The 27,206-nt window shown below is 52.4% G+C and overlaps 2 protein-coding genes across 7 annotated transcripts in view; one reads left to right on the top strand and one right to left on the bottom strand.

Annotated features, from left to right (window-relative positions):
• Positions 1-24,388, top strand: part of KIAA1614 (KIAA1614 ortholog) — a 35,326-nt gene extending 10,938 nt beyond the window's left edge. For 3 of the 6 annotated variants that reach the window (XM_045583164.1, XM_045583161.1, XM_045583162.1), the window contains 8 exons: positions 4,521-4,667; positions 10,563-12,103; positions 13,853-13,979; positions 15,659-15,914; positions 18,778-18,905; positions 19,639-19,826; positions 23,277-23,306; positions 24,099-24,388. In XM_045583164.1, coding sequence (XP_045439120.1) covers positions 4,521-4,667; positions 10,563-12,103; positions 13,853-13,979; positions 15,659-15,914; positions 18,778-18,905; positions 19,639-19,826; positions 23,277-23,306; positions 24,099-24,337 — 2,656 coding nt within the window. In that variant the 3' untranslated portion in view covers positions 24,338-24,388. Of the gene's footprint in view, positions 1-4,520; positions 4,668-10,562; positions 12,104-13,852; positions 13,980-15,658; positions 15,915-18,777; positions 18,906-19,638; positions 19,827-20,647; positions 21,371-23,276; positions 24,024-24,098 lie in introns of those variants that run through there. The other 3 variants (XM_045583163.1, XM_045583165.1, XR_006741955.1) reach the window with 3 other exon arrangements.
• A 210-nt stretch (positions 24,389-24,598) lies between these two features.
• STX6 (syntaxin 6) overlaps positions 24,599-27,206 on the bottom strand; it is a 35,691-nt gene continuing 33,083 nt past the window's right edge. Inside the window, exon 8 of the mRNA XM_045583167.1 lies at positions 24,599-24,702. Coding sequence (XP_045439123.1) covers positions 24,614-24,702 — 89 coding nt within the window. The 3' untranslated portion in view covers positions 24,599-24,613. The remainder of the gene's footprint in view (positions 24,703-27,206) is intronic.

Here is a 27,206-nt window from a genome sequence, read left to right as displayed (position 1 = left end):
CATTCACCAGTGTTTTTAAATACCATGCTCCTGGCGCATCTAGTGTTCTAAATCCTAGATGGAGAGGGAAGGATGCTAACTTAACACTTGAAGCCCTACCACACAGCTGGTGTCACTTGGGACTCGATGCCATGTCATTATTGCACTCACACACACCTCACACTAAAATCTCATTCAGGTCCCAACCTTTATGAATAGAGGGGCTCAAGAAAGCCAATTTAATAAGTCACCGTTGGGGAGTCAGGCTAAAATTCAGGAAAAGGAAGCGCTCCTGCCTGGCCACCAGAGCTGAGCAGGCCATTGTCCCTCCACCTGGGGTGTCTTGGACACCTGCCCCCACACACTAGACGGCCAGCCCAGTGGGGAACGTGTTAGCCTTCACTTTGATGTCCTAGGTAAACTCTGTGCAGCTCCACCCAGATCCTTTGCAAGGTGTTAGATGAAGCATGTTCTAAGCAGTCCTTCTTAAGGATGCCCTCTCTTCCTTCTCTGCTGAGAGAAGCTCCTGTTTGTGGTCTAGGCCGCTGGTTCCCTCTGCTACCCAACAGCCTCCTCTTTGGAAGATGATTTCCTGTGAGGCCCTGTCAAAGGTTTTTGAAAGTCTAAAGCAAAAGCACCACCTCGCCCCCTCTAGCTTTGAGATGGTGTGTCACTTCCAAACAGGACTTCCCTTACAGACTACTACCAGGCCATCTCTTTGGCAGGTGACTTCAGTTCCTGGTTTAGGGATTGCATTCTTTACTCAGTAAGGGGGTGAGAGTAATTTAACAAACAAACAGTGCTACTAATAACAGCAATAATCACAGCAGCCGAAACCAGTTTGGCTCAATGGATAGAGCGTCGGCCTGCGGACTGAAAGGTCCCGGGTTCGATTCCGGTCAAGGGCATGTACCTTGGTTGCGGGCACATCCCCAGTAGGGGTTGTGCAAGAGGCAGCTGATCGATGACTCTCTCTCATCGATGTTTCTATCTCCCTCCTCTCTGTACGAAATCAATAAAATATATTAAAAAAAAATAATCACAGCAAATGTGAACAGCTCTATGCTAACCTCCTTAAAGGGACTCAGGTCTCGCTTAACTACTGAGCCCTTAGTTAGCAGATGGGGAAACTGAGACTTAACCCCTCAGTAACCTGTCAGGGTGACACAGCTCGTAAGTGGCAGTCCAGAATATGAGCCTAGGCAGGCTGCCCAGTGCCACCGCTCTTGGCTCTGGCCTGTCAGCAGCCTGCAGCCCGGAGAAGAAGGCACCAAGATAAGGTCCCTGCCTCATGAAGCACACAGCCCAGAATAAAAAGTCCCAGGCTTTCCTTACCTCTTCCCCTCCCTCTCTCAGGAAACCGCACACCGTATGACAGCAGGCGTGCTCTATCCTCGGTCCTCAAAAGGCTAGATAATGTACAAAAATGGAACAAATGCTGGGCAGAAAGCTTATATATGTTCTGTACACTATATGTTTTCTCTACCTGCCTCACCCTATAAACTGGGAAATGTCAGTTGGTGTTAACATTCCAACTTATTTCCCTAAATCATCTTCCTGGGATGTAAGGGTTAAACCCAGTCTTCTTGGAGCTTATTGTTTTAATCCAGGATTATGACGGCTGCAGAAAGAGAACTTGAGATCTCCACCTGCCTGTGTGCCTTTAACACGAAACTGGCTTGGATGGAAAAGTCAGCGGGGAGGGGAGGGGCTGCCCTTTGTCCTCGGGAAGCCGAAGCCGCTTAGGACCCTGGAGGTTGGAGGAGCAAATGGAATTCCACTTGTCTTTGTAGGGTTTGCTGCTCCTTGGGAGCCAAACATCTGTGGTGTGAACCCCACAGAGAGAGAGAGTGTCAAAGTCTCCCCACCCCACTTTGGAGTACACTCACAGACTCACAGGGTAGGGAGTCCTCTCCCCTATTAAGTGCCTGCTGTTTACAGGTGGGGAAACTGAGGCCCAGGGAGGAAAAGCACTCAGCCACTTGACTCCTGTGCCCTACCCCCTGAGCAAATGAGCCCAGATGTGCAGGCTTTCAAGAAAGGGGCCAAAGCTATCTGTTCTCAGGTGGAATTGCCTTTATCTAGCCATGTACTAACTGCTCAACCCTTTCAGGAGACTTCCCAGAATTGTGAGAGCTGGGATTGTGGGTGATAGGTCATGATGGGAAGGGTTTGGCTCCAGGGCTGTGTGCCCTTGGCAGAAGCCAAGGTCAGATTAGACTGGAAAGGCTTCCTCAGATGGAGGAGTCTGAACCTGCCTGTCTGCTGGGGTTGGCACCCCAGCAGTGGACCAGTACGATACGGCCAAAGGAGGTGGGCAGTTAGACTGTGGCAGGCCCACCGTCCCTCAGGACCATACTGCCTGCCCCCTATCATGGGAGAAAGACCACCTGCCCTCAAAGGGCTGGGCAGTGCCTACCCTCTCCGGGGTGTACCATAACTAGCAATTGCCTCCCCCGCTCACCTTGGCTGCCATCTGTGAAGGTGACTGCCACTCTCCCCCTTTCTCAGTTTGTTACTGCATGGATGCCTCCAGGCGCCCCAAAAGCCCTGTTTTTCTAATCAGTGGAAAAAACAGCGTTGTGTGTCAGGAACCAAAGCAGGGCAGCTAATGGGGGGGGGGGGGGGGAATAAAAAATCAACCATTCCAATTGGAGGGACAGAAGGGAAATACAATAGAAACCCGGGGCAAGGCCGATCTTGGCAGCATCTGGCCAGCTGCCTGGGGCCCTCCTGCCTGCCCACCAGGTCTTGTGACAAATGCCCTCCGACAGCCAGGGAACCGCAGCTGTCACCGGAAGGCTCCGAATTTTCAGGCTGGCAGCCAGAGGCCCACAGCTGCAGGGGCGGCTCTCCGGGCTGGTAACCTCATTATCTCTGCTGTCGGAGCAGGAGCCCCAGGGAGCAGAGCTGCTCTCGGCAGTGTGCTGGAGGAGCCGCCTGCTTGGGAAGCCGTGCAGAGGGAGGCCTCTCCTGCCAAAAGAGGCTTCGCAGGGCAGCAGGCCTGGAGACTCACTTGCACATCACTCTAGTCAGCCCTTCTGGTTCCAAAACTGTGCCTGGGCCCTGCCAGGGTTCATGGGCACAGATGGTGCCTTTATACCAGCAGCACTTTTTGTTTTCTTGGGCCTCAAAGCAGGGTTAGGCACAAAAAATAAGAAAAAGGAAGGAAGGAAGAGAGGGAGAGAGAAAAAGAAAAAAAAAAATCCTCGACTGCCCAGAGCTTATCTAAGGATGTCCCAAGAGGATGTCAGAGTTATGCCACTCACATATCTGTCACCTGTCATCTAGGAAACTACTTGGCACCTTCTCCCTATCAGCCCAAGGCCCATTTCTCCAGGTTACATGCGGGTGGGAAGGAAAGGGGTAGGCAGAGATCTAGGTCTGCTGAACCTCTCCCTGCCTGAGCTTCCTCCTGTGGGCCTCCCTGGTGAGGCCGGGGCAGCCACGGGAATACTGAAGTCACGTCAAAGAGCATGTCTGACTCTGGCCACAAACAGCCTCAGCCTGTCCCTGGGACCCAGGAAGGAAAGGGGACAGAGGATACGGGGAGGATGCTGGAGGCAGCGGGGCTGGCTATCGTCTGCTCTGCTCTCAACTGATGTTCGACCTTGAGCAACGTGCCAAATGTGCCTCTCTGCTCCGGAACACCCCCATCTGTCAGACGGAGAGGACACCTGCCTCCGGCCAGCCTGGCTGGGCGCGTGAGCTCTGCGGAGAGAAACATCTTATCGGGGGGAGTCTGTGGGGATGCTGTTACTGCTGTAGCCCGGCGCTGGCTGTATGTCACTGTCTGCAAGGCAGCGTTGAAAAAGGGCTGCTGTCATTTTCCGCAGCTCTGGACTGGCTGGGAAGGCAGCACAATGTGTCGGTGATGAGGGCTGGTGAGGAGGACCCTTATAATTATGAAAATCAAGCCATTTGCCAACTTGGTATGGGTCCAGCTTAATTTCTCCCAGCCCTCAACGGATGCCTAATGAGTCTGGGTTGGGACTGAGGCAGAAAAACACCAGGACCTATAAAAATGTCATCGCTCCAAGGAGGAAAGCTGCAATGGGCAGAGCCCTGAGTCCCTGTGCCTGTGAGGGGAGCGCAGGGTGTGCTCGGGAGCTTGAGAGGGTATGTGTGGGTGCAAAGAGACAGAAGGAGAGGGGGAGATGATGCGTGTAAAGACCATCTGGCTGGGCACAGGCCCAACCCAACAACCGAGGCCCTTTTCTCTCCCTCCCCCAGCCATTATAACTCCTGCTGTCTGCCGAGAAAGGAACAATAAAGTAATCTGGAGACTCCTCCACACTTTTCTAGATCCTCCTGGGCTCTCGGCCTCTGCTCACCGAGCAGATGCTCAGGGCGGGCCAGCTCTGCAGCCCTGTCCAGAGTAGCTCAGGGCCTGGCGCCTTCTGTGGAAGTTGGACAAGGAAGGCGGCCCATGCAGGGTTTTCCTGGCATTGCCGTGCTAGATACTGTTAAAGCCCTCCTAATCCATGTTATTTTCTTCTAATCCCTCTCCCGCTTGCTCCTGCCTGTGCGCCGCCCCGCAGGACCTTTGGCCCCAAGCCGGAGCCCGTGCTGAGGAGCCCCAGGCATGAGGAGGCGAAGCACCTGCTGCAGCGCGCCCGCATGAAGGCCAGGACCCGACCCCTCCGTGCCAGCCATGATATCATACCCACCATTGACCAGAGTGGCCGGTGAGTGGGGCCTGGGAAAGGAGATGAGACCTAGCCAAAATGCCTCTGCTCACTCCTCCCGTGTGTGTGTGTGTGTGTGTGTGTGTGTGTGTGTGTGTGTCTCCCATATCGGGTGCTTGCTTTACCGTATTTTTCGGACCATAAGACGCACTTTTTTCCCCCCAGAAGTGGGGGGAAAAAGTCCCTGTGTCTTATGGTCCAAATATAGCCTACACATATACTTTAAAAAAAAAAGTTTTTTTTATTTGCCCGGCTCTGTGTGGTCTCTGTGTGCTTGCCCGGCTCTAAAATGGTTCTAAATGCTGCTGTTTACTTTACAGGGTTGATTACATGTGTTTATGACTGTGATGTTGGGTTTTAATGCACATAAAATATTTTAGGACACTATTTGTTTCAGAATCTTTTTTTCTTCATTTCCCTTCTCTAAAAACTGGTGCGTCTTATGGTCCGGTGCGTCTTATAGTCCGAAAAATACGGTAATTCATTTAGTTGGTCAACATACTTTTTACTGAGGGCCTAGAGTGTTCAGCATTGAGGGCTCAAAGATGAATGAAACATAATCTGAGCTCCCTGGAGGGACAAAAGTCACTGTCTCCAGGGAGAAAGGTAGGCAAGGCGATCAATACAATTCTGTGGATCGTGGTGTAGGGAGAAAGATGTGTTTGCAGGGCAGGAAATCTGTACCTTCACCTGGGAAGGACTGGGAGGCTCAAGAGGAGTTGGTTTCTAGGTTAGGGCTTGAAGGAGACTTGCATATTCACTGGACAAACGAGGGAGGCAGGGGTGAGCATCCCAGGGCAGAAACCAAGAGCAGAAGTACTGTGCTCAGGAGTTCGGCCAGGCTGGAGCCTGAGGACCTGCTGGGTGCATGGTGTGCAGGCCAGAGAGCTCCATGCAGGCCAGTTGTGCAAGCCTCCAGGCCTGCTGAGCAGTTTGCATGTCTCTCATAACAGCAAAGCATCACAAAAGGTTTTAAGCAGGTGGGTAGCATGATCACATTTGTGATTCAATAAAGTGGTCCTGGCTGCAAGGATGTGTTGGATCTGGGGTTCGGGGGCACTGAGGAGACTGCACCATGCTCCTGGTGCAATGTGATAGGGAGGAGGGTTTGGAGACAAGAGATTACTGAGAGCCAGAAGGAAGCAGCTTTAATGAGGCAGCAGTTGAGTGGTTAGAAGACTCTGGAACCAGACCACTGGGTTGAATTTTGGCTCTGCCACTTTTTAGCTGTGTGTCTTTGGGGAAGTCTCAGTGCCTCAGTTTCCTTATCTGCACAATGGGGATTATAATAGAGCCTATGTTACAGAGTTGTTGTGAGGGTTATAAGAGTTGATAAGTACATGTAAAGTGCTTAGAATAGCTCCCAGCACATAGTGAGTACTCCGTGAGTGTTACCTCTTAAAAGTAATTTAGAGTAGTCTCCACCTGTCCACTGGGGATATGTTCCAAGACCGCCAGTGGATGCCTGAAACTAGAGATAGTACTGAACTGTCCTATGTTTTTCCTCCACATTCATACCTTTTCACTTAAAGGGAGCACATTATAGCTTCTCTTTGGCATATCCAAACTGTCAACAGCACTACTATTGCTCTTTGGGGCTATGATTAGGTGGAATAAGGGCTATTTGAACACAAGCACTGCGATACCACACAGTTGATCTGATAACTGAGAGAGCTACTGAGTGACTAGTGGGCGGAGAGCATATACAGTGTGGAGACACACTAAACAAAGGGATGATTCATGTCCCTGGTGGGATGGTGTGGGGACAGGGCAAGATTTCATCACATCACTGAGAATGGCATGCAGTTTTAAACTTCTGAATTCTTTATTTCTGGAGTTTTCCATTTAATATTTTCTGACAGCTGTTGACCGCAAGTAACTGAAATCACGGAAAGTGAATCCACAGAAAAGGGGGGACTACCGTAATTAAATAGATGTAGGAATTAGGAGAGAAAAGGCATCCAGGACGGAGCCCAGGGTTCTGACTTGGTGTCTGAAGGTTCGATGGGACCTTAGGCAAGGAGTGGAGCCTACGTGCAGGGTCAGGCTTTGAAGGGAGTTAGTCCCGGGACACCCACTGGAGACCCTTATCAGGCAGTTGGTTATGGGATCTGCAGAGGAAGAGAGAGGTCAGAACTGCAGATTTGGGTATTACCCTGTTTTCATGATGCTGGAGCTGTGGGTGAGCCTGAGGGCAACACGGATGGACATATAGGAAAGAAACAAGTTCAAGGACATTCAGACCAGCACTTCACATATGTGGCTGCTCCCTAAGCGACACCCTGTCACCATCATTGTGACTGTTCCATGTACGGTGCACTGCAAGGAACCACTTACATGTGGAGTTCTGGGCCTGAGGTGAGAATGCCAGCCCATGTCAGATTGCACCAGGCCTGAGCAGGACCCTCTCTGTGGTTGACAAGGCCTGTGGCTTCCATGGCATGGCAGGCATGGTGGGCCTGCCAGTTTTCATCACTACGTGGCACTAGAGGAAATGAGGATTCTCAGTGGAACTGGACCACATGCTCTTTGATGCTGAATCCACTCATGAAAGGGTGAGGACCTTCACATCACCATTGAGATGACTCCAGCGTGAGCAGAGGGCTGTGGCCTGCCTCTGGGTTCATGTCAGTGTGACCCTTAGGAGAGGGGCTCAGGAGACCCCCATACCCTGGCAACCGGTGCCAAACAGGCTACCCTTTTATTTCCACATTTTGTGCCTTGTCTTCCTCTGGGTGGAGAGCACTAGTTATGAATGGGCATGGCTTCTCTGAAGCAACCTAACTATTCTCTGCATGTATGTAAGGGCTACTTGAACACAAGCACTGCAATACCGCACAGTTGATCTGATAATGGAAAGAGCTACTAAGTGACTAGTGAGCAGAGAGTATATACAGTGTGGAGACACACTAAACAAAGGGATGAGTCATGTCTCATACTCCCATGGAACCCTCCTCTTTCACTTTCCATAGGTCAGTGGTCTGCAAATTGCGGCTTGCGAGCCACATGTGGCTCTTTGGCCCCCTGAGTATGGCTCTTCCACAAAATAACACATCCTGGGCAAGTCTATTTTGAAGAAGTGGCGTTAGAAGAAGTTTAAGTTTTAAAAAATTGGCTCTCAAAAGGAATTTCAATCATTGTACTGTTGATATTTGGCTCTGTTGACACTAATGAGTTTGTCGACCACTGCCATAGATATATAGGTTGGATTGGGTAGCCTCACATAGGCAAGTCTATTTGCAAAATATACTTGACTGCGTAAATGTACTCGTGCGTGCTTCCTCTTCCCTGAATCGTGACAGCAGCTCACAACAACCCAATCACTGACCTTAAAGTAGGTTTTCCTCTGCCAGCCTGTCCCCTGGCCATAGAAATGCTATCGAAAAGCAAGGTGACCCACTTTAGCAGCTGCTGTGTCCAGAAAGGAATTACTTTGATTTGGCAGCACTGGTGAATCCTCAGAGGGTAGAGCTGAAAAATCAACGCCAGATGGCTTGCTACAGATGCTTTTAAAGGTTACGCTTGTCAAATCGCCCTGGAGAGCCATGCTGAGTTAACATGGAGATGCCACATAGGCCCTGGGCCCTGGTTAGATGCCCCAGCCCAGAAGCATCACTCCTTCCAAAGAGCAGTGAAAGATGACAGAAGAGTGGGGGGAGGCAGAGCCATCCCCAGTTGTATCTTAGATCTAGTGGAGATGGCTGGGGCAGCCGGAACAGACAGACAGGCTTTGCCAGGAGGTGAAGAAGTAGCAGTAGCTGCATTCCCTGGATACACATCAGCATTGAGTCAAGCAGCTCCTGGAAATACACGCTCTTGCCGTTTGGGGGACAGATACACTATTGGTCTAATCTCAGGAGGATAAACATGTCAGCAAGATGCAGGACCTGGGAGGTGGCACCATAAGTGTCATTAACTGTGTCAGAAAGTGGCTGGCTAAAACTGTAGAGCTTGTGTGGGACATATGGAGAGTGTGGTGAGGACAGCATTGTTATAGGAAGTGGGCTCTGGAAGATGGCCTTCCCATCCTTCCCACAGGCCTTTCAGCCCAGGTTCTGAGCCTGACAGAGTCTCCCCGAGGGTGAATACTGAGGTACCTGCTGGCTGAGAAGCTTAGCAGGGTGAGATTTGCTCACTGCTGAAGTGCCTTGCTTGCTCTGCACTTGTCTTCCGAATCCTCATGGCACCTTTCTGCACTGTCCCAGCACTGATGGTGGAGGCCTCTGGGTTTTAATACTTGAGTTGAAGGTGCCTTATGTGATTAAGCAGTCCTTCAGTTCTCCTTTGGGAACAAAAATATTATTTCTATCTTTGGCATGAATTCCATGCCAAATTCCATGACTCAATTCACCATCTTGTATTAAAAGTTAAGCCAAAACCGGTTTGGCTCAGTGGTAGAGCGGGTTTGCGGACTGAAAGGTCCCAGGTTCGATTCCGGTCAAGGGCATGTACATTGGTTGTGGGCACATCCCTGGTAGGGGGTGTGCAGGAGGCAGCTGGTTGATGTTCTCTCTCATTGACGTTTCTAGCTCTCTATCCCTCTCTCCTCCTCTCTGTAAAAAATCAATTAAAAAAAATATATATATAAAGTTAAAGTCAGCCCGACTGGCATAGCTCAGTGGTTGAGCATCGACCCATGAACCAGGAGATTAAGGTTCCATTCCCAGTCAGGACACATGCCCAGGGTGCAGGCTTGATTCCCAGTGCGGGGCACGCAGGAGGCAGCTGATCAATGATTCTCTTTCATCATTGATGTTTCTCTTTCCCTCTCTCTTCCTTTCTGAAATCAATAAAATTTATTTAAAAAAATAAAATACAAGTTAAGGTCAGTGATGTGGCTGGCAGGACCTGGATCCTTTTTTAGATGCCCTTCCTCTGGTCCTGACAGCCTGAAGTGATCCAGGTGTAGGTGGGTCCTCAGGGAGGAAGAAGTATGGTACTTACTCACCTGGCCTCTGACAGAAAGATGGGTCCATTCGCACAGTGGTCTGAAAGTCAGGTAACCTGGCTTCAGGGTGCCCTGGTGTGAGGTCTGACTTGACCACCAGGCACAGTGTCTCCCAGAGCACAGGCTGGTGACAGAATGCGGAGACTTTTCCTAGCACAGCAATTCTCATCACAGCGTTTCAGGATGCGTTTGCTTAAGGGGCTGAAGTGGGACAGGTACAAGGAAGGGGTGTGGGAACAGACAAGAGGGAGCATCTGGAGCATCAGCGTCGTTCTGACTCAATTTTGTCTAAGCAAGGTGATCGGGAACCCAGAGGGAGAGCAAGAAATCCTAACTTCTGCCAATACCGGTTTGGCTCAGTGGATAGAGCATCGGCCTACGGACTGAAGGGTCCCAGGTTCAATTCCGGTCAAGGGCATGTACCTTGGTTGTGGGCACATAGTTAGCAGCTCATCGATATTTCTAACTATCACTCTCTCCCTTCCTCTCTGTAAAAAATCAATAAAATATATTTTAAAAAAGAAAGAAACCCTAACTTCTGGTTTCTTAAAATGTACTTTTTTCCATTAAATCTTTATAGCAAATACAGTACTGCCATAGTCATCACTACCAGATGCCATGATGGCCAGGCTCATGTGCCACACACACATCACGCACACCACCCTGGAGGACTTTGGTGTCATCTTTCTGTACAATCCTCAGTTTAGTAATGTTCCATCTTAACTCAGGCTGAGCTGGCAACAGAGGGAAATGCACAATAAAGAAGGTCCTGTGGGTGTTGTTTAGTGCTATGTCTCAGGCTCTGGATGAGCTTGTGAGCTACTCTGGTTTGCTGCCTGACTCCCCAGGAACCTGATTTGGGGTAACTTCGGGGTTGTAGTTACCACGGAGCACCCCAGGCTACCTTCCTCCTCACTCCCATGACCGTGCTTCTGTCTCCCCATCAGGAGAAACCCAGCCCTGGACCGGAGGGTGCCCTTTGCCCGCAGAGACAACATCCACAACGGGAGCACAAGCGACTCCTCCAGCGGGGAGTCCAGCAGCGGGCAGTGGCCGAAGCGGGGCCCCTCCCCGTCTCGCGTCCGCTTCGAGGATGAGTCCGCCCGGGAGGCCGAGTCCCGCTACCTGGACCGGCTGCAGCAGCGCCAGCGCCAGGTGCTGGGCCCCGCACTGCAGATGGCAGAGCAGGGCCCCCTGCGCTCCAAGCCAGAGCTCGCAGACTACATGGCCGGGGGCCTCCTGCGCAGGGACCCAAGCGAACAGACTCTGCACAGGCTTGTGGGCCACCTGGATCAGAGAGCCTTCCCGGAGTGGCCGCCCACACGGGGCATCCAGAGGACCTGCCGAGCCTGCGGCAGTTGCATCGAGGACGCACGCCCTGCCCTTGGGAAGGCAGCCCCGGACCCCAAGGTCCTCCAGGAGCACAAGGCTGCTGCCTGTGGGCTGGAGGGAGTGCTGGCAGAGCCCCTTAGCTGTTGGGGTTTGAGCGCCCCCTTCAGACTCCTCCCCGCCGAGCAAGGGCCCCGCACCGAATGGATGCGGGAGACACAAATTGGAGACTCTGTGTGTCCCCTGGAGGTGGACTCCGCCCTGGACAGCACGGACACCTCAGACAGCTGCAGGACCGACAGCGAAGAGGCCGGGACCTCTCAGCCCCTCAGAGCCCGTGGCCCCCGACTGCGGGGCTCCAGGCCTCGTGGAGGCCACAGGTGGTTCCGGAAGGCGGAAAGGGAGCCACCTGAGAGCCCTCTGGCCCCGGCCCCGCACAACCTGCCTGGGGCTGATCTCCTGGAGTTTTCAGATGAAGTGAAAGAAGGCGGAGGACACACACCTGAGGGGACTCTGTTCCCCGGAGAAAACGCTTCCTCCAAGCCTCCTGTGCAGGAACCCGAGAGGGCCGCCCTGGGGCCCCAGGGGGAGTTGCAACCAGGACTGAGAATCCCCTGGGCTCCCGCTGTGGATTCCTTGGCTCTGTGGGGAAAGGCCTGTGCCCCGGCCTCCTGTAAGAAGCTGGCACCCTTGGGGCCAGGCAGACAAGACCAGGTTATAGAAAGCCACAAGTCTCTGGAAACCATCCCCCTGCAACAGAGCCACGCAGAGCCCTCTGCCCTACACAAGGCCCAGCAGCCAACTTCTTCCCTTTCCTCGGAGGGCTGGGTGCCAACTCCTCCTCCTTCCAGGAAAACCACGTCACCTGCACCTCACAGGAAGGCACCCCGCAGGCCTGGTGACCGGGGAGAATCTGTGGGCACCCCCCGGCCTCCTCCAGGAAGTGTAGTTCCCAGGACCTGTGAGCTCAGCCCCCCACAGACACAGCCCTCCGGCCACCAAGGCTGGCACCCACTGCTGGGCCTCTCCACCAACAACTGCAACAACAGCGTGCCTGGGGGGCTGAGGGAGTCCTCGGGGGGCGCCATCCTCGAGGGCCGGGTGGAGAAGGGCACCAGCAGCCAGGAGCCCGAGGCACCCCTGGAGAACGGCAGAGATGGTAAGGTGGCCCCAGTCTGGGGCAGTCCTAGAGCTGAGGCCACATCTGTGGTCTCACACATCCTTCTCTGACTGCCCACCTTCATAGGTTACATAGTCACACACCATTCCTAGCAGCCCCATGGAGCCCCCAGATCCATGGCAGGTGTCAGGGAAGCTAGCAGGGTCTGTGGGTCTATGGGTTGGGTGCAGGGCTCAACATCAGCCAGGAGGCGGGTTAACAACTCCCCTGGGGAGGCAGAGCATGGGAAAGTGGTGCTGAAGCCTCTGACCTCTGGGGATCCTGAGGGGTGTATAGAAGGTCCAAGCTAAGTGGCTGCTGGAGGAAATTTTACCATCAGCAGAGCTAGGAGAGGCAGCAGCTCTAGGACTTACTGTTTGCTTAGAGTAGTAAATGCTAAAATGCCCCTTCAATGTCTTCATTTCATTCATTCAGTACTGTTTGAGCACCTGTTACATGCCAGGCACTGTTCTAGACCCTGTGGGGAATGAATGCAATAAGTGAGTTAATTCAGTAGCAGTCCTGCCCTTGAGACTTTCCATGGCCAGGCACAGACATGCTGTCCAGAGCAGCAGTCGCCGACCGGTGGTCCGAGGACCACTGGTGGTCTGTGAGGTGTGAAAGGTTGGTGACCAGCAGGCAAAGCTCTTATAAGGTTTTTTGGGGTTGCTCTCTGGCAACCTCCCAGACCTTGGCCCTGCTGGGCAGACTGGTGTGTTTCAGCAGGCAAAGGATGTAGGATATCAGCTGTCCTTGGAAGGGTCCACATAATGTGGGCAAATCCTGGGCAGCAGCAGCCTTAGCTCTGATCCCTGATGTTGTGAGCTAAGGTGAGCACCCCAGCCACTTTTAGGCAGAAGATACAAGCCCACCCCACACAGCCTGCTTTAATGTGCCCACAGCTCTGGCAGCTGTGGGCCTGGGCTGGCTCAGGAGGGATGGAGGGCTTAGACACAATGGAGAAGGAGAGGGCAGGCAGACAACAGGCCGTACTGACCTTACTGAGGATGTGGATGCCAAGACTCACCCCGCCCTGTGTGCTGGCCACCCCTCCACTGCACACAGACATACACTTTCCCTCTTCCTCCCTTGCGCACATGAACCTGAGGAAGAAGGCCCCACCTTGAACTAAGGTGTGGTTTCCTTCCCTGGTGGGCTCTAGGCTGGCTGCCCTTAACCACTTCCTGTGGGTCTTCTAGTCTGAGAGCTTTTTGGGCAGCCAACCTTCACCTCCTCGGGGCCTGGAGCAGAGGCCCAGGCGAGGCTCCTCTTCTCATTAGCCAGGAGGTGCTGGGCATATCACTGAACCCCTTTGCACTCCAGGCTTCTCCGCTGTAATCTGAGGGTAATAATAGAACCTGTCTCCTGGGAACCCATGAAATAATCTCTGGGGAGGGTTTAACTCATTGCCCAGCTCACTCCAGATGCCCCAGGAATACAAAATATTCCCCTGTCCTCAACTATGTCTCTTGATAAAGGAGGGACATGACTTACCACAGCAGCCCCTTCATTTAACAGGCATTAATTAATCAGCTACTGTGCACCAGGATTGTGCCGGGGGAAGTGGGAACAGCAATAAATAAGGCTCCGTCCCTGTTTTGTGGGTCTCACCACTGCCTCTCCAGCTTTCTCTGGCTCTCCTGTCTCTGGGGTGGGACTGTCCCCTCCCCTGTGGGATGGGTCAGTGACATGGGAGGGTTGTTGCTGTGGTTGTTGCAGGAGGAATCCATGACTTTCTCACCCCCGCAGGTGTGGGCACCATCAGCTCCATGGGTGTCACCTTCTCCCTGGCCTTAGAAGAGCCAGAGTCCTGCCAGGATCAAGAGGGAGGCCTGCAGAGGACAGAGTCACGTTCTGAAGGGCTTGTGTCATCCCAGTGAGTGACAGGAGCAAGAGTGAGCTCTACCTATGGGAGGTGGGGGGTGGGAGGTGCTAAGTGAAGAAAGATCCCCCACCTCCCCCGGAGTGGTAGCATGACTGACCTCACTGCTTCCAAGTCCTTGGAGGGTTCCCAGACTTACATCTAACCATGGCACCCCAATGCTCCCCTCCCAAACATTTCCAATCTAATGTGCTTGATTATTTATTCACCAAACATTTACCGAGTGGCCTCAAGCTCCAGGTGCTGTGCCAGACATAGCTGGCCGGCCAGGCTCAGCCCTCAAGGTGCCCCAGGGCTGGGACAGCCTGTCTGAGAGGACTTGTTCCTCGCTCTGGGCTTGCAGACAACCAGATACTGAGGAGAGAGCTCAGCATTGACACTGCCATTCTCTCTTTATCGTGTTGTCTGAGTCCTTGTTCTGGGAAGCCACCCTCTGGCCAGGGTGGCATCTTCCCTGCTCTGCATCATTCACGGTGACCTATGACCCAAGGCTTCTCGTGCCACTGAAAGCCAAGCCTCCATCTCCAGCCCTGTGTGCTCCCAAACTCCAGACTTGTGCATCCAGTTTCCCCTGATATGCCCACCAGGGTGTCTGAGAGGCTAGCTGAATTCTTGATCGCTCTGACCAAAACTGCTTCCCCCAGGGCCTCTTCCCGGCGAACACAGAGCCACTCCACAGTGCTCACTCCCAGACCTGGGCATCATCTTAGCTGCCCCATTCTCCTTCTCTTCGACTCCAACCCACTGGCCAGTCCTCCCCGGCCCCAGGCCTACCCGTGCTGCATTTCTCCTGGTCTAAGCTGCCTTACCTCTTTCCGTGCAACTCTTAACAGCCCTGCTGCTCTCTGCTTTCTCTCTTGCTCCCTCTAGTTCCTTCTCCACACAATAGTAAAGTTTTCAAAACTTTAATTCAATGATGTCATTTACTTACAACCCATCATCTTTTTCCTTTAGCTTGGAATAGAATTCAAATCTCTTACTTTGGTTTATGTGTTCAGTGTAATCTGCCCGTCTGACTTCACCTATTTCTTGTCCCTTGCTCATGATGATATCCAAGTCCTAGTGGCCTGGCCTTGCTATGTTCTTGAATGTACCGAGCTCCTTTTTGCCCTTGAGCTTTCCTGACAGCTTTTTTTTTTTTTCTCCCTGGAGCTCTCATTTCTGGGCTTGGTGGGACTGACTTCTTCTTGCCATTTAACTTTCAGTTCAAATATCATCTCCTCAGAGAGGCCTTCCCTGGCCACCGTGTCTCTCTCTGCTTCACTGATGGCTTCTCTCCTTTACTTCCTAGTCTGCTGCTATAAGCTCCCAAGAGTAAGAACCTTGTCTGTCTTCTTACCACTATCACTTACTTACCCAGGTCATTTGCCACATGTCCCAGTGCTTACTAGAGGCCTAGAAGAGGTTCTTAAGAAATAGTGAATGAGCAAATGAATGAATGAATGACTGGGTAAACCCACTGTGGAGTGTAATACCAAGGGTCTTGTCTGAGCTGCTCTTTCTGAAAGCTACCGTGCAGGATTCCACTCAGCCTTCCTTTCTGCAGCCTGCCTGTCTGTTCCTCCACGGGGTGTGGTACTGGCTCGTCTGGGGCCCACAGAGCCCTAAGGAGAAGTCCGCCCTCACTTCCACAGCCCTCTTCCCCCAACCTCATGTCCACTCTTGCATTTCAGAGACCTACCAGGGGTCAGTGCAGGAGCTGGCCCGCCCTCAGCTGCCCCTTCTGACAGGAACAAGAAAGCCAGCAGCAGCATCACTACCCTGGGGCTGAAAAAGTTCTTGTTGGCTTTGGGCCAGGGCACACGGCCCAAGTTGGGCAAGTCCCACAGCTGCAGTGTGGAGCAGCTGCAGCCCCCTGCACCCGGTCCGGCTTCCCACACCAGCAGCCCCAAAGTGAAGAGAGCCCCATCGTTACAATCCCTGCATCCGGTGAGTGCAAAGGGCCCAGATAAGGGCTGTGCGAGGCAGATGGTGGTGTAGGCGCCATGGGAACAAAAGGTGAAAGTAGAAATGAAGCACTGAGGAGGCGAAGGTGGAGAAGAGGAGGCTGCTGCCTCCCCACAGTTGATCTCTGAGACTCGGGTCCCCAGGACACAGTATGGTAGCAACATCCCACACTTCCCCTCCAGCTTTCCAGTATGGACTCATCCTAAACACCTTCCTCTCCCCCTCCCTCAACTCTGTCACCTCTGCCAAGACCTGGAGTCTACTGCCTGGTCATTCTAGAACACATGTGTCAAACACAAGGCCCGCGGGCCAAATCCGTCCCGCCAGGCCTTGCAATGTGGCCCACACCGCGCTGTCATCACTGCACTCCGCTGCGTTTCCATCACAATGACAGGTTATGACTGTTCAGTAAACCATTTGGCCCGCGATTTAGGCTGGATTTTAGATTTTGGCCCCTTCTCTGATTGAGTTCGACACCCCTATTCTAGAACCTCAAGTCTAGCACAAATCACTTCCTGGATTACCTCAAGGACCTCCAGACTGGTATTCCTGTCTGTCTTTCTCCACTGGCTTCCAGAGTGGCCCTTCTGATATGCAAATCTGGCTTGCCATTCCCTTCCTTCATATAGGCCATTGTGGTCCCTTACCACTCTTAGGATAAAGTTCAGGCCACTTGACAATGCCGGAGGGTTTCTGTGATCTGACTGCTTTCATCTCACATTACTCTCTCCTACTAACACTCATTCCGTTGTCCTTGACCTTGAAGTTCTGTCATGAAGGCCACACCTGTCTGACGTTCAGCCTTCATCTTTCTTTTCTCCCACCTTCTCTGCCTGTGAATGCCTTCTCATCCAAGGACACTTCAGCCACTGCAACCTCCAGGAAGCTACTTCCGACCCTTTCTTGCTCTGTGTTTTTATCTCATTCTGGGCTACCCTCCTTGGTGGAACTTGCACATAGTGTTTTAACTGATTTTTGTTTGTCTCTCCCTCACTGGAGTGTGACTTCTTTGAGGGATCACCGTTCATCTTTATATCCCCAATATTTAGTGCAATGGTGAATATAGTAGACATAATGCACAGTGACTGTGTGAGTGAGTGGATGCAGGGCAGCCTGCACACTACCTGGTACGTGGTTAGCATTCAATAAGCATTTGCTGGATGAATGAATGAATGGAAGGCAAACACAGAAACAAAACAGCCTTATCTAAGCTGGGAAGAGGATCCGAGAGTGACACCATGCTCCAGGAATTCACTTTCCCCATGAAGTTAGACTTGTCCCCTGTATATCTGAGCCAGGGCGCCTGGTGTGCTGCCCTCAGAGCTCTGGCCTCTGTAAATCCCTCTAGGGAAGTGACAACAATGTTAGTGTAGTAGAGATGTTGTCAGCAATGTAAGCCGAGTGGGTGAAAAGAGAGAGCAAGCTGCTGAGAAAGGGCGGAGTGAGTAGTAGAAAGAAATATGCAAGAACTGAGGAAAGAGGATAAAAGAAGAACCCATCTGTCTCACCCAGAACTATTCATGACATAGCTCAGGGCAAATGACTTCCTGTTAGACTGTTGTGTCGCCAGATGGGGGGTAAGGGGAGGGGGGTGATGATGTGGATGCTGCAGCAGCTTCGTTTCCATTTTACCCTCCTGAGTGGGCAGTGGCCCTGTTCTCTCACCTGATGCGCCCACATCCTCCAGTGGCTGTGGCTCTTTACCTTTAAACCGGCATCTGGAAGGCTGTCAGGAAACCCCTGCTTGTCCTTCAGGTCTGAGTTAACATGACTTCTCCCAGGAAGCTTTCTTGAACTCTGATATAAATCAGCTCCAACCCCCTAGTCAATTTCTTGATAATATGCCTTATTATTCTAGAGCATGTATTCCAAATGTAATACATGTCTGTAACATTTGTTTAAAGTCTGCTTCTCCCTACCATTCCTACCCTTCACCTTCCGAATGGGCTCCTCACTGGGTCCGTTTCCAGAACACAGATCAGACTTTGTAACTCTTCAGATGAGCACCACTCAGGGGCCCTTTAGCAGGCCATCCGAGGCCCTTCCAGGGCCGGCCCCTTGCTCCAACCCACCTCCCATCACCTCTGCAGCCTAGCCACCAGACCATGCGTGTGACCCAGAGCCGACCATGTTTTCCCTGGTCTCTCCACGTCTTCACACCTGCTGCTTCTCCTGCCTGGAGCACTCTGCCCCCGTTTTCACCTCCCAAATACCTGCCTCAAGCCTCACTCAGGGGTCAGCTCCTCCCAGTGTCCAAAGTCCCTTTCTGCTTCCTTGCACATCGTCTGCACTTTCAACCGAGCACTTCCTAGTGCATTTAGGGCTATTCACTTACCTGTGCCCACCCCATACCCACCACTGGGGGAAGTCCTCAAGGAACTATTGTCTTTCCCATCTTTTTATTCACAATGGTTTGAGATGCACACTTAGATTAAAAATTTTGAATGTAACTGATCATAAAAAGGATAGATATACTAAAGAATCACAAAAAACACTAACATTTTAACTCTAAAGTTGCATTTGTTATCCTATATTTAATTTTATTTCACTTTTTTTTTTAAACAAGAAAACTAATTTTCTTAGTGTGGTAATTAGTGTTACAGTACTAAGTTGTTATTTCAGCCAAGAAAACCCAAAACCTGCAAGCTTCAGATCATATCACCTGTATGGACCCATCTACTTGAGTAAATTATGGCGATTCCTGTTAAGCACTTTGAAGTAGTGACAAAAACTCCTACTGTTACTTTGAGTGAGGGCCCTCAGGGCCAGGGTTGGGGTGTCAAGTCTCTGTCAATCCTTTGCCAGGTGGCTTTTCTCACCTGCAATATTGGACCTTTACCACTAGGTGTCCTCCTCTCACCAACGTCGGAAAGCGGCCTCCTTTCAGAACCTCCATGCTCTGCTGAGTGGCAAGGTGGACCGGTCCAGCCTGTACCTGGTAGGGGAGCCAGGGGACCACAGTGAACCTGGCAGGTAAGAGTGAGCGAGTGGACAAGTGGTTTGGAGGACAAACCAAGAATGGACAATGGAGCTATAAGCTTGACTTCTTGCCTCAGCAGCATGGCCCTGAATGGGATCCCATTAAAGAGAAAGGGAGGCCAATCCTCTGAGCCTCAGGTGCCTCAGGAGACTTGGAACTCACACCTCATGTGCAGCTGAGCTTTGAGAAGGTGTGGGCTACTGAAAGGGGGGGGGGGGGAGGAATTGGGAGGTTTGATTCCCCCATGCCTCTGCTGTCTGATGACATCTTGAAATCAGAATGTTCAGAGAGCTTCCTTAGCTCAGCTAAAGATCAAATGAAAGATCCAGAGACAGGGACCTCAAAAGAGGCCCTTGACCTATGACCCTGCCTGGAGAAGGCCCTTGACCTGTGACCCTCTAGCTTAGCTGCTCTTACCTGGAGTTCCATGGAGGGACTCCAGGGTGTCCATTAACTCCTGGAAATTTTATATAAAATTACAGTTTTCATCAGGTTCTCAGAGAATTCTCTGCACCCTGAAAAGGTTAAAAACTTTGCTCATGGGCCGGGGCTTCTGGCGCAGCGGCAGACTGAGGAGCTTCAGACGGGTGTGCCAGTCTCAGCCCCAGCAGGCTCTTCGTGCAGGAGCCCCAGCTGTCAGCAGAGAAGCGAGTCTTCTTTAAGCCGAGGGCCTGGAGCGCAGGGCCAGCCCTCGCTGCCCTCACTCTGTGTCCTCTCTCCGTGCAGGTTAGCCAAGGCCCCACCCCGGCGTGCGCTCAGCGTAGAGGATGTGGGTGCCCCCAGCCTGGCCCGCACAGTGGGCCGCGTGGTGGAGGTGTTCCCGGACGGCACCAGTCAGCTGCAGCTGCAGCGCTCCCCAGAGGGCACGTTTGGTTTCTGCGTGGCCTCCGGGAACGGGCGGCGCCGGGACTCAGGTATGCTCCCTCTGCTTTCTGGGCCCCGCAGCCCTGGGACCTTAGCAAACCGCACTGGAGGTCGGAGGGCTTTTTTTGGCCTTTGGCTGAGCAGTGGAGCTCTGGGTTCAGAGAACCTCTTATCAAAAGGACTAGAGTTCTCCCCACAGGGGCTGTGGGAGGGGGTAGCTATTGGCAGGCCTGACCCCACTGTCCCTCTGCTGTCTGGTGGCAGACATTCTTAAAATCAGAATCTTGAAGGCCAACGTTTCTCTGGGGAGCCAGAAGGAGACTGTCTGTGCTTGCCAGCTCTCAGAGGCAGTCTCTTTGATGTGGCCGATGTGTTTAAATGGTTCCCTCCTCCAGCTGCTGAGTGTGTCTGGGCACGCGGAATGTGCCTGCCTGTGCATCCGGGTCCCTCCCTCAGTGCGGGCTCCTGGGGAGGGGGGTCGGGGGTGGGGGTGGGGATAGGGGAGGCAAAGGGTGGTCAGAAGGAGCATTCAGGGGTGCACAGAGAAAAGTGCCTGGTGCTTTTCTTCACTTTCCTGTTCAGAAAGAGAATGTACTTGGGGAGCAGAATTCCAGATGGGAACTGGCATCATCTGTCAGTGTGAGATCACACACAACCAAGCATGTACTCTGCCTGCCCCTCCCCCCTCCCAACACTCCCCAAAAGGCCCTTTAGGTCCCTCTGCAGGCAGTGGGAGCCCCTCCCCCATCACCTGTCATGGAGTTCTGATGGGCAGGGGTCTGTAATCACCAAGGGCTCCTCGGGCTCTGCCCTGGCCCAGTCTCCCAGGCTCCCTCACCTGGTTGGTGAGAGCTCTTCCCTGTCCTGCCAGGTGGTGTCCTGCCTCTGCTGCTGCAGCTAGCCGTTGGATGTCACAGAGACCCCCATGCATGCGGAACAGGGCCTCCAGGCCACAAGCCGTCCGCCTGCAGCCACAAATCCTTTTTCCTGGGCCTTGGAGACGCTGTGGGCTGGGGTTGGTTTGCAGTCCTTCCTAACAAGTCAAGATGCTGGTGTTAACTTGCTGGCTACCACATCCGATTCTATACAAGCATGAGAGAAGAGCAGGCTTTGCCTTCTGCTTCTCATGCAGCATAAAGAGCATGCATCGTTAACAAAGGCCATGCCCAGCAGCCAATAAATGCCTACAATAGCAGTCTCTCTGTCATATTTTTGTCATGACTTTCAGTTGTAAAATCTACCCCAGAGTCTCCCCCAAAGGGCTGGCGTGACATCAGTGTCTGGTCTGACTCTGGCTGCATTCTTTTGGGTTTTCTCAACACTCCCCATCTCACATCCTGCTGTATAGCAGCCATTTTTACAGTCTCCACCTCTCCCCATTTTACCTGCCTTTTTCCAACATGCAGACAGGCCAGCAAGCAGTTGAAACACCCAGATGGAAGAGGTGGAAGATAGGGCCTCTGAGACAGAAGCCTGTGCAGTCAAAGTGACAAACGTATCTTATTGGAGGGAGATAGGCTCTCAGGAGAGGCTGAGGGTGGCTGAGAAGCACCGAAAGGGGCTCCCCAACTCAGCCCAGCCACAGGGAACTTGACAAAAGATTGGATTTGCTAAACCCAGAGCTACAAACCTTCAGGTACCTCGGAGATTTCAATATACATGCAAACCCAGATTTCACAGGGTGGGCTCTGAAAAGCTTGATGGTTGGGGCCAGAGGCTGGGATGCATGGATCAGAGAGATGACTTTCCACTGGTCCAAGATGTGTTAAATGGCTTTAGGTCAGAGACCGAGGAGCCGGGCAAGTTGCCCTTTCGTGTCCCTTCTAAGGAAGCCGGTTCCAGGAAGAGGAGGTGGGAGTGATGCTCAGGCAGCTGTTCAGTGTGGAGGGAGCCAGCTGAGCCTGGGCTGGCAGCAGGGAGGGTGTTGAGGCCTCGATAAGTCCGCTTCCCTTCACCCCCCTTCCCATGAATTCTGCCCCATGGTGTCAATCACCCCCTGTGGCCCTCCAGTGACCTGGGCTGGTGCTCTTAGATACCTGTGCTCACCAGCTTCACCTGGAAGAGTCTGCTCCTCCTCTAATCCCTAAGGCCAGTGGTCGGCAAACTCATTGGTCAATAGAGCCAAATATCAACAGTACAATGATTGAAGTTTCTTTTGAGAGCCAAATTTTTTAAACTTCTTCTAATGCCACTTCTTCAAAATAGACTCACCCAGGCCATGGTATTTTGTGGAAGAGCCACACTCAAGGGGCTAAAGAGCCGCATGTGGCTTGTGAGCCGTGGTTTGCCGACTATGGCCTTAGGTGGAAGCAGCTGAAGGGGGTTGAAAGGTTTTCAGCAGAAGTTTTGGTGAGAGGGGCACTGTGTGGCCAGGAGAGGCAAGGGTCACCCGGCCTATCCAGCCCTGAGGCCCCACCGAGCCTGTCCCACCAACGTGGGTTCCCCGAGCCAGCCCCAGAGAAGGAGCGGGTTCTCCCAAGGCTCCCAATGCACTTTGGAGACCTCAGAATGGTCATACCGGCCAGGCAGTGCCTCTCAGGGGCAGGGGGGGGGGGGAGGGAAAGAGGAGATGAAGAAGGGAAAGGAGCCACTGTATCTTTACATATGGGGGTAGGATTTTTTTAAATATATTTTATTGATTTTGTACAGAGAGGAAGGGAGAGAGATAGAGAGTTAGAAACATCGATGAGAGATAGACATCGATCAGCTGCCTCTTACACACCCCCTACTGTGAATATGCCCACCACCAAGGTATATGCCCTTGACCGGAATCGAACCCGGGACCTTTCAGTCCCCCAAGCCGACGCTCTATCCATTGAGCCAAACTGGTCTTGGCAACATATGGGGGTAGGATTTTTATGTTTCTGGGCTTCTGCCCAGAGGCCTCTGAGTTCCAAGTGAGGACCATACCCAAGGAAGACTGGGGCCAGGGCTAGCCCTAGACAATACCAGGAAGCAAGCCAGGCTTGGACTGGGCCTCAGCTACTTCAGTGATGCCGCGCCCCCCCCCCACCCCCCCACTCTGGCGACCTGAGGGCAGCAATGGAGTTTGTTTGTGAGGGCCATTTAGCACAGTGCTGGACACATCTCAGGTCATTTTCCTTATTTTTACACATTATTTTCCTATTCTAAAGTCAAAGCTCATTTCAGAAAAAGCTAAGATTAGCTCATTCACACTTGGGTATATGTGAACCATTCCAGCTGAAAGCATTATTTGCACTAGGGCATTTTAAAAGAGGAGATGGAGAAATGAAGTTATACTATGTCTCTATATAAAGTAGTTGTGATTTTGAGTGGGAATAATGAGTGTGTGTGTGTGTGTGTGTGTGTGTGTGTGCGCGCGCGCGCGCGCGCGCGCGCGCGCAGAAGTCCCCTGTATGAGCAGCTGCCCCTACCCCTGTCCCCCCCCCCCAAAAAAAAAAACAGCACTCATGTGGTCAGCGTGCCAGAGATGCATGTCTTTAATTTCACTCGTTAAGTTCTCCTGTTTTCCTTTGCAGGCTTCTACGTGCAGGAGATGGCTGATGCAAGTACGGCCAAGCTGTACTCGGGGCTGCTGGGGGTGGGGGATGAGATCCTCGAAGTGAACGGGGCCAAGGTTGCAGGACTGGGACTGGCTCACATTGAGGAGCTCCTGACCCATGCAGAGAGCTTGTCCCTCCGTGTGCTGAGGCAGAGGCCTATCCCGCGGTGACTCAGAGGTGCTCTGGGCCTCAATGTCACTCCCTCAGAAGCCATGAGTGTCCATGTGGGAAGGAGGTGACTGGGAATGAACTGCACAAAGCTACTTGGAAGAGCAGGGTGGCGAGAGGGAAGGGGCCTACTTGGATATTTTGTTTAAGGGTGTAATTTGTGCAAAACAAGGAGAAGAAAATATGTGTGCCCGGGCGGGGGTGGTGTCACCTACATCCTGCACCTTTGTTGGCAGGAAGAGAAAAGAGAGTCATGGAATCATTCGGTTAGTCCCTGACCATCGCCTTAACTTCAGGTCCCATCCCACTCAAGGGCCCCTGCAGCTTCCAACAGTCCTGAACCAAAGACAGTGCTGGGCCATGTCTGCCTGGAGCTGCCTTTTCCCAGCTCGTTTCTCCCAGCTCCCACTCCACACCTTTGCTCTTTTTCCATTGACCACATATTCCAAACCAAAAACATTGGAACATGTGGTCTGGTGTGAAAACAACTAGGAGATGTGATCTGGTCATCAGAATATTACAATTTTTTTTTTGTAATATATAAGATTGAAGGGGGAAAAAAGGAAATTGAGACCAATTTGGCCCCATCCCCACTGCCCTTCCTCTGCCTCTGCCTCTGCCTCTGCCCAGAGCGAGGCTGGAGCTGCCGGAACCTGGCCATGAAGGCCTCTGTCTTCCTTCTGTTGAGCTTGGACACGGCTGCAGCCAGTGCCATGCAATCCTCAGCCACAAGCTCTCTGTCCAGACCCCCTGACAGCAGTTCTGGATCGGCCAACCCACAGGGAGAAGGCAGGGCACAGGCCCAGCGGATGTGCTGTCCCACCTGGTCACTCCCCTCCTCTAGGAATGAGCACTGCCCAAAGGGCTAGTGGGTGGCCATGTGTCCGTTTTAATTTATTAAAAGCCAAAGCTGAAGATTCTATCCTGAGTTGCTATATTTTGGGCTGCACACTCGCTCGATTGCTTGACCTTTACAGCAGAGGTTTGGGGGGGAGAGGGAGGGAGGACAAGGGCACTACAGTGGGCAGTGTTGGGCATACCAGAGGGGAAGGCTGGTGAGGCACCTGGGGTTGGGGTGACAGTATAGATGCAGAAACCTCCAGAGTCAGTCCTAGGGCTGGGAGAGGAGCCCTGGCAAAGTACGTTTATGAGCAGGAGATGGAATGAAGCTGAGGTGCAACTGGAGGGTGAAGTGGGAAGCTCATGGCTGTTTTAGAACTTGGCCGGGTGCAGACTGTGGTCAGAATAAATACGGTTAAAATGAATGTTAAGCAGCTTTCAAGAAGCAAAGTCACTGAAGGAAGCATGGGGCCTAAGAGAAAGATGATGAGGAGAGGGGGCAGCAATCCTGTGGAGTGTGAGTGTTCTCCCATTCTAGGGTATTATGCATAGGAGCCAGTTAAAACTCCTCCTTACTGCCCCTGGAGGCCAGGGGAGTGATGGGGGGCTCCCAGAGCCTCACACATAACAGGATGGGGAGGCTGGGCCGACCTGCAGTGGGAGATGAAGGAAGAATGGGAAGGCTGTAGCAGGTGAGTAGAGAGACCAAGGAATGGGAAGCCTTCAGGGTGTGAAGAGGGACTGGGACACCTCACAGACCAACCTGGGGCCCCCAAAATATAGAAATGGCCCCACATAACAGGAAACCACAGGCATGGGGAAACCCTGGTGGCTCCTATATGCCCATTACTGGCCTTTACATGTTGACCCAAGAATTATACCTTCCAAAAAGGACTCCTCATGGTTAACAGGGCCCAAATTCATAATCAGAGCCTAGCAGCCATTGTTTACAGAGGCCTGTCTTGCACTCTGCATGTCAGAGAGAAGCCACAGAATGAGGTGCTGAGCTTTCTGCATTGTGTTCTTGCCACCTGAGCCAAATCTGGGATCCTGTTTCAACCAATGGACTAAGACCTGCCCTGTTTAATCAGAACTTCACAGTTGTAGCCTCATTTGTATATTTGTTGACCAATCAGAGTAGCTCCATAATAACCAATCAGAACACATAATTCTGACCAATCAGGACAGTACTATTTGGACCAATCAGGCTGTGCAAACTTGGATTCCTCATTTGCATAGAAATGAGGGGGAGAGGGAAGAATTAAGGAAGAGGAAGGGGAGAGGCACTTTGGACTGTGTGAAGTATCCATGCCTTGCTCTAATTCCAAAAAGGTAAAGCGATGTCAGGGCCCTGTCTTGTCTAGGTGGGAGGGGACTTTGGTTCCTCCAAATGTCCTTCTGACCTTTCCCATCTCTGCTGCCTAGGGTTCGGCCTGGTATCACCCACAGGACCACCAGAACCCTCACTTAGAACTAGGAGCTGGGCCATGTGCCAGGCAGGAGCTCAGGTTGATGAGAAAGACGGGCTCTACCTCAAGCTGCCAGAATCTAGGAAAGACGCTCAACCCTTACTACAAGGCCAGGTGTGTGCAGCAGGAGAAGCTGGCTCCTGGGGGACATGGGGTAAGGAGCCTGGGAGTGCTCAGGGATCAACTGGGGGAGGGAGGCCAATGAGGAGGTGCGCCACCCGGGGTTCTGTAAAACGAGGGGCACTAACAAGAAGGGAGAGGGAAAGGACGGTGTGGCACAGAAAATGAACAGCATGTGCAAAGGTGTGGCTGTTTCCTGTGCCTCACCTATTCCCCACCCCACCATGAGGCAGGTCAATGGTACTCTGTGTGTCCAGATCTCGATTCACACCAGGTACTAAAAGTTGGTGGTGAGGAGGGATGCAGGGTGGGGACCTGGTGCGTGCCCAGGTCTCATGCATGGGAGAGGAACCGCAGTGTGGCTCGAATTTGGGAAATCAAGGTTAACCTGGGAATTGAGGCATGTGCTGTCCCCTCCACAAATACTGGCATTCCAGAGCTTTGTGTGGACATTACCAAGGACACAACGCTGAAACCTTAGGGCCATTTTGCGAGGGAGAAATCACTTATCTCCACGTTACAAACTAGGAGCCAGAAACTCAGAGGTTAAATTAGCAAATAATTAGCAAAGGGAGGACTTGAACCTGGCGCTCTAACTCCCAGCCTGAGTCCATCCGCCCTCCCAGAATTCTCCTTACCAGGAGCCCCGCCCAGGATCCTCCTTGGCCCGAATAGGCTGGCCTTGGTGAAGAGGCTTGGCTTCCGTTTTCCTGCAGGGAAATAGGGTTTGCGTTCCCACCTGCTCTCCGCTGGGGTAAGGAAGGAATGACAGTTCAGTTTCCTGAGTGATTCTGAACTGTAGGCATAATTCACTTGGGAATCACAAAAGCTGTCTTGTGGGTCGACACCAGCATTTTAGAAAAATGTGCCTCTCACAGAGCAAGAGTAGGTTTTGTGTGGGGAACGGTTTGTTGTATTTTAGTGTTGGTGGCCCTGCTCTGGAGGTGGGGGGTGGGATGGGGTCGAGGCAGTCTGGTCCCTCAGTCTGGCCCCTGTGCTTCTTGGGGTTGTGAGCTACCTGCTGGCGGCTACCAAAGCCTTCCTGGGTTGGGTTCTGGTCAGTGTGTGCTTTTCCTGGGAAGGAGGCTCCTTGGTCTTCCATCCCCGTGGTCCAGAGGAGGCCCCGATCCCAGGGGTGGAGTGCAATATGACTGGACTTCCTGGTCCTCCAACTGGCCTCCAGGCAGCAGGGTTCCCGAGTCCCATGTGAGTATTTACTTATTTATTGGCAGGAGTTTGGGTTACTGGTTCCCTGATCCAGGCATGCGCCAACTTCACATATTCATTCACCCACCCAATTTCTTCGCTT

Source organism: Pipistrellus kuhlii, unplaced genomic scaffold, assembly GCF_014108245.1.
Source record: "Pipistrellus kuhlii isolate mPipKuh1 unplaced genomic scaffold, mPipKuh1.p scaffold_m20_p_18, whole genome shotgun sequence".
NCBI lineage: Eukaryota > Metazoa > Chordata > Mammalia > Chiroptera > Vespertilionidae > Pipistrellus > Pipistrellus kuhlii.
The sequence above is the reverse complement of the archived record's forward strand: the minus strand, read 5'-3'. Positions and strand labels throughout refer to the sequence as shown.